Source organism: Pezoporus occidentalis, unplaced genomic scaffold, assembly GCF_034315485.1.
Source record: "Pezoporus occidentalis ecotype Australia unplaced genomic scaffold, CSIRO_AGI_Poc_V1 ctg82, whole genome shotgun sequence".
Lineage (NCBI taxonomy): Eukaryota > Metazoa > Chordata > Aves > Psittaciformes > Psittacidae > Pezoporus > Pezoporus occidentalis.
Window position 1 is genome coordinate 307129 of NW_026916181.1, and position 20527 is coordinate 327655.

A 20527-nucleotide genomic window follows, 5' to 3' on the forward strand; every position below is an offset into this window, starting at 1 on the left:
TTCCAGCTAATGAGCTGGAAGGTTAGAGCAGAAGCTCTTTTTAGTCCCCAGGTGCACTTTGTATTGTTAATAGAAATGGGATCAAGTTTATTCCAGCCCTTACATGATCCAATTCAGATATTTTATTCTCTTTCTGTATCAACAGGGTTTCTTTATTTTGTGTTACTGGCAGACGTCTCTGTGTCTTCTTCCAAGATTATAAAGAAAAACATATAATAATCCTGGTTCTCTGAACTGCCTGTGTAAAATTCCATGTTGTTTTCCTCAGTACTGGTGGTTCCCCTTTCAGCAGCTCCATCACCAGTTTTCTGTTAACTTGGTTCTTTACCGCATCACCATTTTTGTGCTAATTTTTGTGTCTTCTTGTAAAATAAAGCATTTTCTGTGTGGTGCTGCAACAAAAGCTTTCTTTGGGCTGAGGTAGATGAGAGCTGCTGTGCTTTCCCCATGCAACAAGAGAGGCATTTCTAGAAGAGCTCAGATGAGTTTGGCATGTTCTCTCTTGATAAACCAAGAAGTATTTTCTACACATTAAATTGCCTCTGGTTTTTTTTTGTTTGTTTGTTTTAATAGTTTTCCTTCGAGTTCTAAGTCTTCATCTGTGGTGAAGTGTCTGGCTGGGCTTAATTCTAAGGGCAGAAGGGCTTTCCTACTTGTCAGTCTGTATTCAGGGAGAGTGATGGTGCTAAGAACAGGTGAAGTGTGGTGACAAATGGGGAGATTAGAGTCTGATCATCTCCCAGCTTTTCAGCTCCGAGCTTTCTTCATTCTTTGTCCTGCAGCTCACACAAGTAGGGAAGATTTACTGCTTCTTCCTACTTCCTTGGCAGCATCCTTCAGTGCTTATTTTTTAGAGTGGCCACTTCACTGCTCTGTGTGATGATTTGTCCTTTTTCCTTTAAACCTGCCCTTGCAAGCTAGGTACCTGCTCTCTGTGTGCTCATTTTTTATGAATGCCATTTACAATGTCAAACGTGGAGCTCTTCCCCACCAGCTCACACAGCCTTGGGGTTGACATTCTTCCCGTGTTTCTGCCTCATCTCCTCCTTTATCACGTGTCACTGTAGATAGTGATCTGTATATAGTTGCCAATTACTGATTGTCAAGGAAGAAACAGCTTGCTCCTGGGACACGTGTTGTCTTGTCGTTATCTCTCCTTGGTGGTGCCCTTGATAAATGCTGATGCATTATGGAGGCAAAATTAAACTTCCATGGCCACCAGAAGAAAGAGACTTGAGCACTTAGACCTAAACCTTGGGAAAAGGCTCCCATTTTGGTGACAGACTCAGATATTACAGGAAACATCTAACTTCAATATAAATTCTGAAATTATCTCAAGGTGTTATCAAGTGCCTTGTGGTCAGGTGCTTTTCTCAGTATCAAAGTTAAGTGCAGCTGATTTTCTTAATGTTAAAAAAGGCATTCTTTTGTACTAAAGTACAGAAGGAGCTGAAGGTTATTGACAAGAATAGGAAACACAAGGTAATTATATTGTCATCCACTGTAAGCTTGCTGAAACTTGGAGCACTCATCGTTTGAAGGAACGTAAAAAAGTGACATGAAATTTGTAGTTTGCTTCAAGGTCATGTTCTTTGGTATGACTCTGCATCAGCAGTATACTGGCAGGGACACTGGCTGTGTGCATTAGCTTCTTGCATGAGTGTAAACAGGCTTATCTGCAGTATAAACTGTTATCACCTGCTGTCCTGCATCCAGCTCTGGGGCACCCAACATGAAAAGAATGTGGAGCTGATGGAGTAAGTCCAAAGGAGGCCACAGAGATGCTCCAAGGGCTGAAGCACCTCTCCTATGGAGACAGGCTGAGAGAGCTGGACTCGTTCAGCCTGGAGAAGAGAAGGCTCCAGGGAGACCTTAAAGCAGCTCCAGTGCCTAAAAAGGCCAACAAGAAAGCTGGAGAGGGGCTTTTGACAAGGGCAGGAGGGACAGGACAAGGGGGAATGGCTTTAAACTGACAGAGGGGAGATTGAGATGGGATCTGAGGAAGAAGTTCTTCCCTGTGAGGGTGGTGAGGCCCTGGCACAGGTTGCCCAGAGAAGCTGTGGCTGCCCCATCCTTGGCAGTGTTCAAGGCCAGGTTGGAAGGGCCTTGGAGCAACCTGGTCTTGTGGAAGGTGTCCCTGCCCATGGCAGGGGGCTGGAACTGGATGAGCTTTAAGGTCCTTTCCAGCCCAAACCATTCTAGGATTCTGTGATCACTGTTAGCTTTCAGAGTTCGCTAAAGCTGAGATACAAAACAATAGATGTCTTACTCTTCCTGGAGCTATTATCAGAGGCATCACTGCATCAGTTCCTTGAAATTATTTTTCAGAAATCTTCTGTTCTTATAAACACAGTATTTTTGAGCATATATTCTAGTATTTTCTTTTGACAGCTGGGACTTTTTAAAGTATCTTGCCATATAGTGACAGCATATAGATTCTGAAGGGAGTTTTCACAAAGGAATAACAGAAATCATCACTGTCTGGTTTCTATGTTTGCTTTATGTAGTCATTACAGAAGAAAACCCTTCTCTAGAGAAGCCATTTTACAGTAGGACCATAAATTACTTCTCTTCAGGAGCCACCTTCTCTGTAATCTGCAGTACTGGAGCCAGGGAAGACTGGTCTCTTGTGTCTTTAATTCATCTCTGTTTAATACACACTTCCTGTGCAAATCCCACCAGCTGCCTGTGTCGTGTTGAGGGAAGGGTTCTCTTTTGGACTGGCAGCTTTCCTTGTCTAGTCAAATGGCTTGCTGACAGGTTTTATCACCAGACCTTCACAGTCAAATCCTATTGTAAGCCCAAATTGAGTCTTGTGTTAGTTACTAGTTGATAAGGGTTATGTAATTGTCTTAAATGAATCTTGGGAACAAACACAAGTTCCATTTCATACCAGTTACACGTCTATTAATTTCTGAACCTGTAAGGCATTTTCTTTTCCATACAATAGAGAGGAATTCTGAACACATTTTGCACAGTTGCAGATATTGAATCCTTTGTACATTTTAGAGGCCTCTGTACACCTTAACCCACCTGAGCAGGGTTAGTAAAGATTTCTGTAAAATATCCCTTTGAATATATGGAAAGAAGCATGCAGAGGAGTTAAGGGTCTTTGAAGAATTCCAGGGGGATAGTTTCTCTGTAGACTGGAGGTGTCATAAATGTGGAACCTATTATGGCTGAAGTGGGAAAGCTGTGTGGCCTGACAGTGCGCAGAGAACTGATAATACCAGAATCTTAGAATCCCAGAATAATTTAGGTTGGAAGGGACCTTAAAGCTCTTCCAGTTCCAACCCCTTGTTATAGAGAGGGACACCTTCCACTAGACCAGGTTGCTCCAAGTCCCATCCAACCTGGCCTTGGACACTGCCAGGGATGGGGCAGCCACAGCTTCTCTGGGCAACCTGTGCCAGGGCCTCACCACCCTCACAGGGAAGAACTTCTTCCTCAGATCTCATGTAAATTTAAATCTCTGTCAGTTTAAAGCCATTCCCCCTTGTCCTGTCCCTCCTGCCCTTGTCAAAAGCCCCTCTCCAGCTTTCTTGTCAGTCCCTATAGGCACTGGGAGCTGCTCTAATGTGTCCCCGGAGCCTTCTCCAGGCTGAACAAGCCCAGCTCCCTCAGCCTGTCTCCATAGGAGAGGTGCCCCAGCCCTTGGAGCATCTTCATGGCCTCCTCTGGACTCACTCCGACAGCTTCACATGTTGGGGGCCCCAGATAATGGGCCTTTGGAGTCTGTACACCTGTTACAGTGAGATCCTAGTCTGTAAACTGAGGCTCTTGATCCTTAGTTATGAAGAGCAAGAGCAGTAGCATGGTGGTGTGGGTCCTTGGAGCGGTGGGGTCCTAGAGTTCACTTTGGCAGATTTGCCTTTTGCTTGTGAGAGTTGCAACACACATGGCATTGTCTGACTTCTGTTTGTGTTTCAGTTCTGGTGTCAAAAGCTTGGAGGAAGTTTGCCTTCAGGTAACAGATCTTCTGCCTGGCCTCAAGAAGCTACGGAATCTGCTCCCCGAACATGGCTGTCTATTACTGTCTCCAGGGAACTTCTGGCAGAACGATCGTGAGCGATTCAATGCTGACCCAGATATCATCAAAACCATCCACCAGCATGAACCAAAGACATTACAAACATCAGCTACTCTCAAAGGTAAGATGCTGAAGTGCCAAAGAAGCTGTTGAGAAATGTTTACAGCTTGCATTGCTGTTTTGTCCTTGGTACTTCCAACATCTTGATTGCCAATATTACCAAATGCGGTGGCATTTTGTTACTCACAGCATCCAAAATGAGGCAACTAAATGTATGTCATCTCTCATTTTATATCTGTATTTGAACTCAGCTCTGTATTTGTGCAATACAGTCTCAGTCAGACTCCTTTCTGTAGGTGTAAAAATAGCAGGTAACTTGTCCAAGTCTTTTTGTTCCTCTTAACTCTGTGTGCTCCAGCCTATCTTTGTCCCTCATACTATTGTCTGTCAAGACTGCCTCATTGTTAGTGGTAAATGAACATTCATCCTGCTACCTCTTGTGTGCTCGCTCATATTTGCTCACATTTAGCCCAAGTATCATAAAAGTATATTTCTCTCTTAATTAAGAAAACCCTCTGACCATGGCTGCGATCATACACTTTAGTGGTACCATAAGGCCAGAGGAAACGCTGTTCGTTTGCTTCTAAAGGAGCTTTGTAAATGTCAGGAAGCCTTTAACATGATGTGTCTGAAAAAGGGGTTTGTAACTCTAAAGTAGGTTTGGTTTAAAGGTTACTTTTTGAGCATACAGAGCGTACGCACACTGGGGCTTGGAGGCACAGGGAGCCTCTCTGAGAGCTCATGCACAAATGAGATAGAGCTCCACAATATCCTGGGAATTCCTGAGAACAGTGTCAGTGTTATCATTATCCCTGGTTTTTAAGGTCTGCATTTTGGTGCACAAGATCAGCAGAAGAGACATTAAACAGCCTTTTGCAATGCAAGGTCTGCCCGGAACCTCTGTTTCACATCTGACATGCACAAAACCAAGTGTCCAAGGTTTTCTTTGGCTGCATCTTTAAAGGAAATGCCTGTCTCCACTGTCGAAAGACGAATTGGGTGGCCTCTTGACATGCCTTTACAGTAACACACAGAGTTGGAGGAGCAAACAGGAGGAATTGGAGGTGCATGTAGCTCATCCAGCTCAGAGATGGTGTGAAGTGGCTCACAATCATAAAATCACAGACTGGTTTGGGTTGGAAGGGATCTTGAAGCTCATCCAGTTTCAATCCCCTGCCACAGGCGAGGACACTTTTCACTAGATGAAGTTGCTCTAAGCCCTGTTCGACCTGGCCTTGCATACTTCCAAGGCAATACTGGAGCGCTCCTGTGTGTGGACACAGACTCTTCAGGAAGGAGAGGCTGCAAGGGTGAGGATTGTCCTTTCATGAGTGAGCAGGGGAACATGTGGAGCTTTGCTTAGGAATAAGTGATGATCTAGTTGAGAACTTATGGATCAGGATTAGAGGGCAGAACCTGTGTGCTACAGACTGCCCTGTCAGGAAGAAGCTGATGACAGACAACTTCGCCACAGGAAGATTTTTCTTGTGCTTGAAGGGAATGCCTGTGGTTTAATTTGCGCCTGTTGCCTCTTGTCTTGTCAGGGACATCTTCCACTCAGCCTGTCAATTTTGTTGTTATCCTAATGTTCCATTCATACTGTGTGTTTGCAGACCTGTTGTTTGGACTCCCTGGGAAGTACAGCGGGGTGAACCTCTACAATAGGAAGCGAGTGGTATCATACACTGTCACCCTGGGTCTCCAGCGATATGATTCCAGGTAAGGAGCTTTGGCTGTGCTATTTTTATGTTAGGGATCCCTTGTTCAATTCTTGGCTAATTTTCTGTTTGCTCTGCTCTGTTTATTGATATGTTTTTCTTTAATCTCTGTTTTTTTTGTGGATTAGGGTATTTTAGGATCTTCTGAACATTGCTGTAGAAAAACAGGGCACTGGTTTTGGCAGAAAGCTTGCTGTGTTTTAGGGCAATGAAATACTATCAATTCTCAGTTTCTCTTCTAAAAAAGAAGTCTATATAATGCCCAGAGGTGCCAGTGGGAGTTCCTCCCATGATGGCTTCATCTGCACACAGAGCTGCCACTGCTGCAGCCAAGGCCCAGTAGGTCTGTTTTGACCCAGTTCCTGCTACAAGTCGTTTGCTTTCCAGTAAGTGCTAACTGAACTGGTACCACCTGTGAAACCCCTTTGGCAACGTTGGCAAAGCTGGCTTGGATTGAGTGCATCTGAGGACGAAACACTCTGCTCAGTGCTGCACAGGATTCCCCAAGGGATGCCTAGAATAGAATTGACAGCACTGTAGTTGAAACTTTCTCTTCTGCTGCCCATGCAAGAACCCTGCAGCCTCAAGGACTGTCATGTAGCACCTTTCATCAGCTGTAATTACATAAAATTCAGGGGATGATAGAGTCTACAGTGTATTCTGTTCCCCAAGGCCAAGATTTTGGATGATGAGCCCTTGCTTTAGACAGTTTTCATTGAATCCTAGAATCCCAGGTTGGAAGGGACCTCAAGGATCACCTGGTCCAACCCTTCTAGGGAAAGCACAGCTCACCCTACATGGCCCAGCACCTTGTCCAGCCGAATTTTAGCAGTGTCCAGTGTTGGGGAGTCACCACTTCCCTGGGGAGATTATTCCAGTGGCTGATTGTTCTCAGTGTGAGAATTTTTCCTCTTGCATCCAATTGGAATCTCTCCAGGAGTAACTGGAGCCCATCTTTTGTATGTGACTCCCTCCCTGTGAAAAGGGAGTCTCCATGTTCTTTGTGGCCACTCTTTAAATAAGAACATGATGATGAGGTCTCCCCTGAGACCTGTCCGCATCTTTTTCATATAATGGGGACCAAAACTGAACACAGTATTCCAGGGGTGCCCTGACAAGTGCTGAATAGGACAATGACATCTTTACGTCTGCTGGTGATGCCCTTGTTGATGTTCCCAGCATCCAGCTGAGTTTTCGCAGCTACCTGTTTCATAGAAATCAAGGTCTGTGAGGTTGCCACAGTAGAGATATGGCACATGTAGTTTGTGCCTCAGAGGAACAGACTTTAGGAGTCAGGCCTAGAGAGAGCCATGCTTTGTTAGCCTATGAATCTGTGGAGCTTCTTCCTATTTGATCTATACCCAGTGAGTTTCTCCACGGAATGATGTGCTGGTTGTTGCGTACAGTGTAATTGACATCCTCCTGCTCACTTTCCGTCTCAGGTTCCTCAGCAGCCTCCGCTCTCGTCTCAAGCTGCTGCATCCCAGCCCTAACTGCACGCTGCGAGAGGAGAACATCGTTCACGTCCACTTCAAGGAAGAGATTGGCATTGCTGAGCTGATACCCCTCGTCACCACCTACATTATACTCTTCGCATACATCTACTTCTCCACACGTAGGTTTGTGGGGTGGAGAGACCTGAGGGGAGAGCGAGCTAATGAGCCACCTCCACACCTGCCAGCTGAATTTATGTGCAGCATCAGTGATGCGGTGCCCTTTCCCTGCCTACAGATAAGAGAGACTCCTGTCTGTGCCCTGCAGTTCCCTCCTGTTTCGGCAGGAAAGGTGGTGTTGAAATTGTACCCTGAACTGTCATGGAAAGAATTGATAGTCCTGTTTATCTGATTTCTGCTAGTCTGTCCCTCTTAGCAGTGTGGTGGTATTCCTTGTGATGTCTTCTGAGGAGCTTTCTGTTTTAGGCAACTTTAAATCCATTAGTAATGACATTTTTCCAGTTTAGAGAGACTAATTCATTGTCAGACAGATCAAATACGTGTTTTGAGGTGGTGGTTTTAGACTTTAACAAGCCACATTCAGTGGTTAGTGCCTTTTTTATGCCTCAGCAGTGCTGTACTGGAGCTAGTTTGAGCCGCAAGCTGTGCATGTCTCTGTCCTTCCCTTGTTACTGTACTTCTTACACACTGGGAGGGCCTGGGAGCTGCATTTCAGACATTGAGGCTGAACTACCATTATTTCTGGGTTCAGGGTATTAAGCTACCTGATGAAATAAGTCAGGATGAGGATCCCTTCTTGTGTTTATAAGTTATCTTCTTTTACTTGGTAACCAAGACTTTGCATTCTTTATTTCAGGGAAAATTGACATGGTGAAATCGAAGTGGGGTCTGGCACTGGCAGCGGTGGTGACAGTGCTCAGCTCTCTGCTCATGTCCGTTGGGCTCTGCACGCTGTTTGGTTTGACACCTACGCTTAATGGAGGGTATGTTTCCAGCAACAGACCTCTTCCTGAGGAAGGGCAGATGGAGGTGAAATAATTTGAAAACAGCTGTTAAGTGCTTAATCTTTAAGATCTGGTATTTTTAAAATAAGCTTATGTGATATTCTTTTACACACTCCTATGCAAAATTATTATCAGATGCTTCCCAGGGCTGAAGGACCATGTGTTTCTCTGCTGGCCAACAAATAGACCTGACTGGGTCCCAGTCTCCCTGGGGATGCTTTATTGCATAGCAGTTGGCTTTTTCTGCCTAAAGCAGAAGGAATTGTTTACTATATTTATAACTTGATTTCCTGGCAGCTAAATAGGCTCTCCCGTACCTTCCTCCTGCAGTGACTTGCTGTGCCATTCAGAAGGACTTGTTACCTTTCTTCTGGATGAGGGAGGTTTGTTACATTATACTCAGCAAATCTTTAAGGGTGGCAGAGCTGACCTGTGGTATTTGTGTCTGGGAGGCTGCCGGGGTGACTTCGCATCCAGCACTGATAGTTGTCTGCTCTTCTTTTAATGGGTTCCTGTGCATGTCAGAATTGGCATCTGGGACTTACGGGGTTACTACCACGTGTTATATTTGTGTCAAGCTGAAAACCCTTGAGAAGGCTCTTAACTGGCACCTCACCTACGCAAGTTCTACACTGTTCATTCCTCATTAATTAAAGTTCCTTTTGGAATCTTCCGGCTTTCAGATCCCTTTCATAAGTAGTTAAGGAAATATCCCTCATTTTTCTTGCCATCACTGTCCTTAAAGCTGTATGGTGCAGGAGCACTGAAAAGTCTGACCCCTGAGGGGTGAGTGTCTCCCCCAGAGAGAGTGCTGGGGAGAGTTTACCAGGAACCAGTCCTAGATGGAGGAATTCCTCTCCTAGAAGCCTAAAAAGTGTGATGAATAATTGACTTCAGAAAATGCAATAGTTGTTGTTTCTGGTTTCACCACTGTTGTGCCTTGGAACCTTAATTAGGGATCAAGACTCTGTTGTTCGGTGAGCTATACAAATAAAACAGAGGCGATCCACTGGGAGTTTGTAGTTTTAATACAAGAAAAAAGGCAATATTTGGATGTGGATACATGGGAACTGTTCCAAGGGAACGGGTAAAGCGATGATCAAGATCTGTGTTTACTGTCACCCTTACTGTTGTCATACAGAAGGGCTAAACTAAGTTATCCATCCTACAGGATAACAAGAGTTAATTCAGTCCTTATTTCTAAAAAAAAAGAAAAATAATCTAATTTTCCAGCAAAATTTCTTTGGTTAATTCTTGCAATACTTTATAAATCATCTTTATTTACACAGAAGACCCTTGGATTCCATGCTGATGGGGTCTGATGACAAGGTTTGGTTTTTTTTTCACTTGTGGTGAGTGACCTTTTCCTGATTCCCCAGTGCCTGCCAGAGCACTTTCTCTCTAGTTACCTGATTACTGATGGAAGGCGGAGTGTTCCTGGTGTGTCACACACCCGTGGCAGCACGCTGGGGTTTGGCTGGCATAGGGTGCAGAGAATGGTTCAACTTTGATCTGGCTTTCAGCCTTTTTGATCTGTTTTGTTTACAGCACAGCCTTCCAGATGTAGGTGTGTTTGTTTTTCATGGGACTTGTATTTATGATAAGCTCTTTTCCATTGCTGTTTTTTCTAAGGTATTAAAATAAAGCTTGTTTCTTAGATCCCATCTAAATCTCCCCTCTGGCATTGTAAATCAATTAAAATGTGCCTCCACCCTCTCTCCGCCCCTTCTCTTTCCAGGAAGGAGCATGCCAGGAGTTTCTTCTTCACAACTCATCTCAATCTCCCCTCTATCAGGTTAAAGCTGTTCCCCCTTGTCCTATACCTACAGGCCCTTGTCAAAAGCTCCTCTCCAGCTTTCTTTTCTTTGGATTTTGTTTTTTGGTTGTTTGGTTTTGGGGTTATTTTTCCTGTAATCTTGCTTTCAGTGGCAGTCTTGCTGTTTCAGCTTGCTGTTTGTTCAAGGAATCAACTGGCATGAAGTAGCTGAGTTAGCAGAAGTGGTTCCAGACAGATGTTTTTCCCCAGCTGAGCTTGTAGGGCACAGGCTGCTGGCAGCAGTATGTGTGCAAATGTTGTTGAAGCTCGTGTCAGATGGCCATAGGCGATCAAAACCAGCGTTTGGCAAGGTGGCCCTTGGGGTTACAGCAGGTGATGCCACGAAGCAGGAGGTGTTCTTCTGGAACCCTATCGTTTACCTGTCTTGGCTGTTAGTGATGCGCCAAGGGGTGTGAGTGCAGGCACGCAGTCTCCTTTTGGATCCATACATACCAGCACAGCACAAATCCAGTACCCTCCACAATGGAAGCTTTAGTTTTGCTTAAGTTTAGCTGGAGGGAAATGGAGAGATTTACTGTGTACCATGTTCTGGCACAGAACAGCTTCTTCTCGCTGATTTGGACTGCCAGTAGTTCAAAAGAGAGAAAAAAGTTTAGGGGTGAGAAGAAGAATTGAGTAAATTCATGGTGGTTACCTTGGGTAATCTTACTTTTGTATGTGCATATATTCATGAAGGGCAAATCCATTTCAGTGTGTTTTCTTGACTCTTGGGTAGAAACTATCCGTGTCAGGATTTATTTATATGCATAAGCGTATGCAGGTTTCGTGTTGTTATCAGTGTTGCGGCTTCCAAGGTACCTGGGGTACTGGAGAACAGAGCTCCATGTCCATTCTCCTCCCAACAGAGAAGTGTGTCATCATGTGTCTCCTTCATTGCCTGAGGCAATTACTTAGAGCAGCTTCAAGGGATGGAAGCTTTTGCCCACTGGGTACCTGCACCAGGCACTGCCCAAGCTCTTAACTTTTGAAGTTGCGTTTAATGTAATGCTTAGCTGTTGATTTAGCAGGATTTTCAGTGTCAGCAGTGGGCCATGCTCCCTACCCTCTTGTTGTCACGCTCTCCTGCTGGCTGACTGTCACTGAGTCTGTTGGTGGTGGTGTTCCAAGTCCCTGCTTTTTCATTTGCAGCTCTTTCTACTAGGTGCTGGAGAGACTTTCTGAGGGCACTGTCCCAACCCTGGGAAGCATTAAAGACTAATTTAGTGGTGGTCTGCAATGGCTATTTTTCAGCAAATGATGCAGCTTTGCAAAAACGTTAATGTCTGTCCAAAGCAGATGAAATACAGAACTCTTACCTCATCGTAGAGTAATATTTTATCTGAAGGGATTTGGCTAAGATAGTGTTTCCTGACCTTGGCTTTGGGATGTGTGTTTGCTGCTTAACTTGCATTCTTCCTGTCTTTTCAACCCAGGATCTCATTCTCAGTTCTGGTTCTGTTCCCTCTAGAGAGATATTTCCATACCTGGTTGTAGTGATTGGCCTAGAGAATGTGTTGGTGCTCACCAAGTCAGTTGTCTCTACACCTGTTGACCTGGAAGTGAAGCTACGCATTGCCCAAGGTATGCAGCCGGCTCTGCTCTGGAAAACTGCTAAAGAGAGAGAAAATTTGGATAACCAAGGACTGGGAGATGGGGAATGATCTTAATTCTGGTTTATGAAGGAAACTAGGACTGTGTGTGTGGAATGTCAATTGTATTTATTAATCTTTTGTACTGTTAATTCCAAGAACTAATAGAAACCTGTAATTGTGGGCACTAATTTTAAAGACTGAAGCACTGGCTGAACAAGTTTAAAAAGCATTGATAAGGGAGAACTGTATCTCCTGGTATAGATATTTGGCACCTTGACCTCTTGTGACATGAATATTGTTAAGGGCAGTCCACAGGTCATAAGAAGTTCTACTGAGTCTGTGACAAAACTATCTTCCTTAATATGTATACACTCTGTACCTGCGTAAGGATTTGAGTGTGCTCAAACCATGGCTGAATGGACTTTGCAAACTTAAAAGATGATTCTGAACATCAGGGAAGAGAGATTCTAGAGGGATGCCCAGAAAAATCTACCTAGTTTTAAAACCACAAACGGTTTGTATCCTAGATCAAAAACAGGGCTCAAAACCTCAGTCCTTTATACTTCTGAATCCCTGTACTGCCCTGTGCAGACCCCTCTAACTGCTTAAATCAGGAGATTTGTTTTGTGAGCTGAGGGTCATCCTCACCTCCCTTTAGTTAATGCTAATCACAGAATCCTAGAATCCCAGGTTGGAAGGGACCTCAGGGATCACCTTGGTCCAGCCTTTCTAGGCAAGGCGTGGCCCAGCACCCTGTCTAGCTGAATTTTGGCTGTGTCCAACACTGGGAAGTCACCACTTCCCTGGGAGATTATTCCAGCGGCTGATTGTTCTCTGTGTGAAAATTTTTCCTCTTGTGTCAGCTGGAATCTCCCCAGGTGTAACTTGTGCCCATCACCCCTTGTCTTTTCCATGGAACTCCCTCCCTGTAAAAAGGGAGTCTCCATATTCTTTGTGGCCACCCTTTAAATACTGGGACATGGTAATAAGGTCTTCCCTGAGCCTTCTTTTCTGTAGGCTGAACTCAGCTCTCTCAGCCTTTTTTTATGCTGAAAAAGCATAGTTTCTCAGTCCTTGGATCATTTTTGTAGCTCTTCTCTGGACCCTCTCCAGCCTGTTCACATCTGTTTTGTATAGCGGGGACAAAATAATACCACTAATAAAGATATTGGGAGCCTGCAATCCAACTCTTTGACTTCAATATTCAAAATAGGTCAGGAGAGTTTTAGTCTGAAAGTGCCTTTTTGCCTATTGTCTGTAGATACCTAATTCTGAAGAAAGGAAATTCGGTTCCTTTTTTGTTATGCTCATGTCTGTCCATTAGTGAACAGTCTCCTTTTACCTGCCTTTGGTATTCTTTCTCCAGGTTTGAGCAATGAGAGCTGGTCGATTATGAAGAACATGGCAACAGAGCTTGGGATCATCTTGATTGGGTATTTCACCCTTGTCCCTGCCATCCAGGTGAGTGTGATTGATTGGTCTCAGTTTGCACTGTTTTGTGGAGCTGTTAGAGTGTGTCCAGGGGAGGCCATGAAGATGCTCTGAGGGCTGGAGCACCTCTGCTGTGGAAACAGGCTGAGAGAGCTGGGCTTGTTCAGCCTGGAGAAGAGAAGGCTCTGGGGACACCTTAGAGAAGCTCCCAGCACCTAAAGGGGCCCACAAAAGACTGGAGAGGGGCTTTTGACAAGGGCAGGTAGGGACAGGACAAGGGGGAATGGCTTTAAACTGACAGAGGGGAGATTGAGATGAGATGTGAGGAAGAAGCTCTTCCCTGTGAGGGTGGTGAGGCCCTGGCGCAGGTTGCCCAGAGAAGCTGTGGCTGCCCCATCCCTGGCAGTGTTCAAGGCCAGGTTGGATGCTGCTTGGAGCAACCTGGTCTGGTGGAAGGGCATGGCAGGGGGTTGGAACTGGATGAGCTTTGAATGTCCCTTCTAACCGAAACCATTCTGTGATTCTGTGACTGAGGCATGAAGGTGCTGCAGGAACACACTGTGCCATATTCTGCTTCCCTCTGTGCCTGATTGAATCAAGAGGTTGTTAGTGGGAAATCCATACATCTATACAATGTGGCTCCCCTTGGCTCTTTCCGGGAGCCAGCCTTTTGTCCAGCAGCTGCCCTTGCGTCCTTCCAGTAGCTGGGCTTACACATGCAGTTCATCCAGTAGCTGGCCCTGGATCCTTCTCTCCATGGTTGCCTTACACACACACACGTGCGCACATACACATGTGCACAACTGAGTCTCTCAGTTGCCCACAGTCCCTCTGGCAGTTAGCCTGGAGCCCCTCGTCTATCTGTTTTCCAACTCCTCCATCTCTGTAGCTCAGGAACACACACATTCCTGTCTCCCAGGCCACTCACTCTGCTCAGCAGCTGCTTGGCTCAACAGTCACTAGTGATCACACGCCAACACTGATATGCTCCAGTTGCTGGTGACCCAGACACATGAGCTGCACCTTGTAAGTGGATGTAAGGAAAAAACAAAACCCTACTGCAAAATACCTGCTTTACAAATTAGGGTGGGCAGCCTGCCTGGAGCTCTTTTGCCAGACTGACAAATCTATGGGTTTTTGCAGTCACTGATACCACCGCCTGTTTTCATGGGTGGGTAAACCAAAACCTCAAGGTAGAATGATCTGTCAGGGGTCATGTCGTTAGGTCTGTGTTGCACTGAAAATAGCATCCAGGTCTACTGCCTCACAGTGTGTTGCTTTCTCTGCTGCACAGCTCCCTTTTTAGGACTGTGCTTGCTGAGTTGTATCAGGAGCCTGATGGCATTTGATTTCTGATCCTTGACCACACAGGGCTTGCTCCTGGTGGGCCACCTGACTGGCAGTGCTGCCTAGACAAATCCTCATCACTAATGCTATAGCACCTCTGCATCCAGACTTCAGGGAGCTGTCAGCCCATTCTTTCTGGAAATTCCTAGCAGGCGCAGTCAGCAAGCAAAGGCAGGAGCACCCAGTGTCTGCATAAGCTGGAGGCTACTCTGGGCCCTCACTAGGTTGTCGCTGGCCACCGTGTAGGTGGTCTTCATGAGTGGGGTGAGTTGTGTGTATCCTTGCTTTAACATCAGGGACTCCCCAGTAGGGCCTGCAGATTAAAGCCTAGGATAATCTAAGGGGATTAAACATTCAGGTTGGACTGAAGCATTCCAAGCTGAACTTGGCGGTTCCTGAGCTGCTCTCTCAGTATCCCAAGAGGACAGCAAAAGAGGAGCTTTAGTGGAAATCCCCAGGCTACAGCTGGCCATCTATCGTGGCCAGATCTTGTTTGTATTTGAAGCTGATTGCAGAGACTGCTCAGCTCAGACATTGACACGATCCATCCTTTGGGTCTAAACTGGGCTCATTCATGTGCTGTATCAGTATCTTTTGGCCTCTTGTTTCATGGCTATGTTGCTTGACCTCAGAAAGTGAAACCTGACGGTGTCTGTGGAGCGAGTGTAGTGCTAGCAACCCTGCCATGGGGACACTGCTGTGACAGGTCACATCTCGTGTTGCTCTCTGCTGGAGAGGAGCTTGCACAGTGCACTGGTGACAGGAGATAGAGGAGTTGTGATCAAAGGGACAAGGCAGAGTAAGGTGGTGGGGTCAGTAGAACTATGGGAAGCAGTGACACAATGCCCCCACCCCTGTGTTATCTCTATTAAAGTACTCCTGCCTATTAGTGTTTTGACACATGTGATGATATAGAATAGAGTCACAGGGTTTGGATTGAAGGGATCTTAAAGCTTACCTGGTTCCAACCCCCTGCTATGGGCAGGGACACCTTCCACTTACAGCCCCATCCAACCTGGCCTTGAACACTGCCAGGGATGGGGCAGCCACAGCTTCTCTGCGCAACCTGTGCCAGGGCCTCACCACCCTCACCGGGAAGAACTTCTTCCTAGTGTCTAATCTAAATCTACCCTTTGCTAATCCAGTCTCTGCTGTCCCCATGATCCTGTCTTTCCTTGGATACTTGCTTTCTCCAGAGGAGGAATCCGGCATGGATGCTCTCTGTTAAAAGACTGACAGCTGCTCTGCTGAAGGCTGGTACAAGCCCCTTATCTTGGTCCTTGAGAGTGAAGGACACTGTACAGATAATGTGCTGTAGTCACGTCGCAGAGTCCAAGGAAATCTGGCAGGAAGAGAGCCAGGCTGCGTAAATCTGGCAGGGACCTTTGCTCAGGCTATGAGGTGCTGGGGTCATGCAGGTGCTCTCTGGTATTGGGAATGACAAAAGAGGGAGGCATTTCTCTGCTGAAGGCTCTCGCCTGCCCCAAGGGCTGTAATGGGTCTTATTTTAATCAGTTACTCTAGTGCAACTCATGTAGCAGAAAGGAATTTTCTATGTTTGCCATGGCTGTCCTTGTCCTAAAATAGTTTGGCTTCAGGTGAGAACTGTGCATCCACTTAATCCATAGAATCATAGCATGATCTGGGTTGGAAGAAACCTTAAAGCTCATCCAGTTCCAACCCCCTGCCAGCGGAAGGGACACCTTCTCTCATAACTGTGAGCAGCAATGAAATGCTTTTGCCTTGCATTGCATGTGTGCAGAGACCCCTCTTCTCCTGGCACTGTGTTGCTGTTGAAGGCCCTCATCCTGTGCTTTCCATCTCTTATTTGCTACCTTCTTCTGAAGGTCACACACCAACAGCCCATTCTGCACCCGCTGAAGTAACTTTGGGGTTTGCCATAGGGTTTGCAGTATTCGAGTGTAAGAAGATTGTAGATTTCCAGGGTAGCAGCTTCAGGTGCCTGATTCTGTGTGGAGTAAGTGGAAGCATTAACAGAATTCATCTCTCTCCATGCAGAGCCTGCCACTGGGGGAGCCTGTGTTTGCCAAGGTCTGGGTGAAATCCAGATGGATGTTGCTTTCCTTCTGGTTTTCTCCCAGAGAGAAATCTGGGTTGAGTTTTCAGCCTTATGCTTTCAAAACCCTGTGTCAGATGTATCTGTTGATTGCTTATGTTTCAAGAACAGTTTGGACAGGATGGGGAGGCTTCAAGGTTTGTTTGAAGGTTTTAGGTAGCCTGTCATGCCACCCTTTTCATTTCACTGGACTGATGTTGGCTTCCAGGAAGGTGCTGGGATGGACATATGAAGGAGAAGAACAAAAATCAATCTCTGCGGCTTCTGTCCTTCCTCTTAGCTGGATGTGGCCTGGCTTGGTCTGCAGGCAGTGTGAATGCCACCCTTGGGGCACCAGCGCAGGCAGTGAACAGCAGTGGGTGTCTGCCAGCTCTGTCCTGCAAGTGGGGACCAGATTCTTTAGTCTTTTGTTTAGCCCAAGCATTTTTACTCCTGCTTATGTTCAGCTCTTGATCTCCCCGTTTTTACGAGGTCTTTTTTAGGTCCTGACAGGAATTTGTACCTTCAAGGGAAACAAGATGCTTCTCCAAATACTTTAATTCTAAGTTGCTGTGAAGTTTTGAGTGTAGGGGGGAGAGGGGATGGCCCTTGGCACTAACAGGGATTAGGGTAAGAGCGTGCATTTGTTTTACAGAGGGACTTGGGAGCTGACTGCATTTCTGGTGCTGAGCAGAATCTTTTAATCCTTATTTTGGGAAGTGGGACAGTGCAAACCTCACGAAGTTCTACAAAGCCAAGTGTGAGGTCCTGCACCTAGATCAGGGCAATTCCAAGCACAAAAACTGGCTGGGGGAGACTGGGTTGAGAGCAGCCCTGAGGAGAAGGACTTAGGGGTGTTGGTTCATGAGAAGCTCACCATGACCGCCACCAACATAAGAAGGATATGTAGCTATTGGAGTGAATGCAGAGGAAACCACAAAGATGCTCTGAAGGCTGGAGCACCTTTGCTATGGAAACAGGCTGAGAGAGCTGGGCTTGTTCAGCCTGGAGAAGAGAAGGCTCTGGGGAGACCTCAGAGCAGCTTCAAGTGCCTAAAGGGGTCAACAAGAAAGCTGGAGAGGGGCTTTTGACAAGGACCTGTAGGGACAGGACAAGAGGGAATGGCTTTAAACTGACAGAGGGGAGATTGAGATGAGATGTGAGGAAGAAGTTCTTCCCTGTGACGGTGGTGAGGCCCTGGCACAGGTTGCCCAGAGAAGCTGTGGCTGCCCCATCCCTGGCAGGGTTCAAGGCCAGGTTGGTTGGGGCTTGGAGCAGGAAGCTGTCCCTGCCCGTGGCAAGGGATTGGAACTGGATGGGCTTTGAATGTCCCTTCTAACCCAAACCATTGGAGGATTCTAGGATTCTGTCATTGTTTCTGCAGTGACACCTGCTGGGGAAAACAGAGCATTACAGGAAATTCATGAAGCACCGGCTTTTTCCCATCTGTTATTTAGAGAACTCTTGAGAACTTCTTTTCCGGGGCGAAATTTGCCCATCGAACAGACGTTAGCCAAAAGTGTGATTTAAGCAGAACTTTTTTAGTTGGAGCTCTGGAGGATGGCTACAAACAAGTACACAGGGGTACAGGACTTCTGTGGTCCATCTATGGTTGGAGAGAGATTGATCCGGTTCCTGGGCAATCTGTGTTCCCAGAGGAATTTTAAATCAGGGTGGAGGTTTATTGATAAAAGGCAGGAAACTCACTGCTGGAGGCTGAGAGCTCTGGCTGGAGCCCTGCCATGGGTTTGTGAACTGGGAAAACATCCTCTGCTGGTTTTTCTTATGGTGCTGTGATGTTTTATGGCTACGAAGAACAATGAGTGTGAGTCCAAGTAAATACACTCTTGAGTTTTCACACAGGCATTCCTAGCATGAAACTCTCAGCTATTACAAGTTATGGATTATAGAATTTGTCAGTCAGATACGCCCAGGCCTGCACTCTGGGCAAGAGTTTGCTGAGTTTTCCTTTTTCTGAAGTTGGAATACTTACTGTTGTCACCATAGCTAATTTGTGTGTCCCATATGCAGGAATTCTGCCTCTTTGCTGTGGTTGGCCTCGTGTCTGACTTCTTTCTGCAGATGTTTTTCTTCACTACTGTGCTGTCCATTGACATTCGCCGTATGGAGGTAAGGAAGGGCCAAGAACATGGGGGTTTGCCTTGGGTTTTCCTTCTCTGCCGTTGGAGTAGGATAAAGGAAGCACAGCCTGTGATTTTTCACACTAAACAGAGAAGACCAAGCCATAAAAGTTCTGGGGCAGTACTTGCTGGTTAGATATGTACAGGTACTAGGGGCAGGACACCTGAGGGAACAAGATACCTTCAGGTAAATAAACAACGCAGATTTGAGGTAAAAAACCCAAGCGTGCCCTGGGCTGCATCACCAGCAGCATGACCAGCAGGTTGAAGGAGGGGATTCTCCCCCTCTACTCTGCTCTTGTGAGACCCCCCTGTGCAGTCCTGCATCCAGCTCTGGGGCTCCAACATAAGAAGGAGCTGGAGCTATTGGAGCGAAGCCAGAGGAGGCCACAAATATGCCCAAAGGGCTGGAGCACCTCTGCTATGGGGACAGACTGAGAGAGCTGGGCTTGTTCAGCCTGGAGAAGAGAAGGCTCCAGGGAGACCTTAGAGGGCAGGGATAAGACAAATGGGAAGCTGTGCCTGCCCCATCCCTGGCAGTGCTCAAAGCCAGGTTGGATGGGGCTTGGAGCAACCTGGTCTAGTGGAAGGTGGGGCGGGGTGGAACTGGATGGGCTTTACGATCCCTTCCAACCCAAACCATTCTGTGATTCAGTGAAGTGGGCTGGAAGCAGACATGGTGGCAGATGACCATGGCTGCTTGAAGAAGACATTGTGTGCTGGAGAAAAGCTGGGACAGATTGTCCTGAGGGAGAAAGTGGGGACCCTGTGTCAGACATAGGCCTGTGCACACATTTCTCTCAAGGGATCTCCTTAGTGCAGCTCTCCCACGTTTGCTCTTCTCTCTGCAGCTCGCTGACCTGAACAAGCGGTTGCCAGCAGAAGCCTGCCTGCCCCCAGCGAAGCCTGTCAGCCGCTCTCAGCGCTACGAGCGGCAGCCAGCGATGCGGCCTGCCACCCCACACACCATCACCCTGCAGCCCTCCTCTTTCAGGAACCTCCGCTTGCCAAAGAGGCTGCGCGTCATTTACTTCTTCGCCAGGACCCGCCTGGCCCAGAGGCTCATCATGGTGAGCAGTGCGGGGTTTGTTAGCTGGTGTCCCTTCCTGCACACTAATCCAAACCAAATAGGCTTTTGGGGGGGGAAATAGACCAACATTGTCACGCATCCTTGTTCCACTGCAAGACTTACGCTGCCCTGTGGTAAACCCAGTTCAAGAGGTGCACATCACTGTGCATGCATCAGCGCCAGGGCTCTGCTGTTTTGTATGATGGTAGTGGATAATTTTCTGATATTTGCTTTGAGACAAAAATCTGCTTTTATATAAGTGGGTTTGTAAGGACCTTATGAGCAGAGAGGGAAGACTTCTACAGAGCAGAAATCATGGTTTTAGTTCCTGCAGGTAGTGTGGACTAAAGAGATGGAGGTATTTTGCTACGTGACAGGCTGAGGCTTTTCCTTGTGCAGGTGTAACTGCGGTGGTTACACCAGTTACTGCCTCTGCTTGCCCCCTCCATCCCTGTTCTGAATGTCTATAATGGAAGTGGAAGAATTTGGGTACTCCTCAGCTCCACAAGCTAGTCTAGTCTGTTACTGTCAGCTAACGCTGCTGGCAGTTTAAATTCAACTAACACATCAGTCTGTGAAGCAAGGCTGCTGCAGTAGGTCTGGTGGAGTTCAAGACCCAGAACCTGAATTAAGCCTTTCCAGCCCAATTTGAGGGTGGCAGAGGTGCTGGTCCCAGCACCAGTGAGGAGTCTCCTCCCCGCTGTTCATTTATGTGGGACAAGTGGGTTGCCATCAGGTTGAGTTGGATGGCTCACAGAAAAGTAATGCTCAGTTTTGTCTGTGCAACCTCTCCCAGTCATAGGATCATA

The 20527-nt window shown here is 46.6% G+C and overlaps 1 protein-coding gene across 1 annotated transcript in view; it reads left to right on the plus strand.

The window, feature by feature from the left end:
• Positions 1-20527, plus strand: part of SCAP (SREBF chaperone) — a 44342-nt gene that overhangs the window by 13109 nt on the left and 10706 nt on the right. Inside the window, exons 4-11 of the mRNA XM_062603941.1 lie at positions 3931-4151; positions 5704-5809; positions 7251-7423; positions 8119-8245; positions 11551-11663; positions 13041-13135; positions 18540-18638; positions 19501-19719. Of these exons, the coding sequence (XP_062459925.1) occupies positions 3931-4151; positions 5704-5809; positions 7251-7423; positions 8119-8245; positions 11551-11663; positions 13041-13135; positions 18540-18638; positions 19501-19719 (1153 nt within the window). The remainder of the gene's footprint in view (positions 1-3930; positions 4152-5703; positions 5810-7250; positions 7424-8118; positions 8246-11550; positions 11664-13040; positions 13136-18539; positions 18639-19500; positions 19720-20527) is intronic.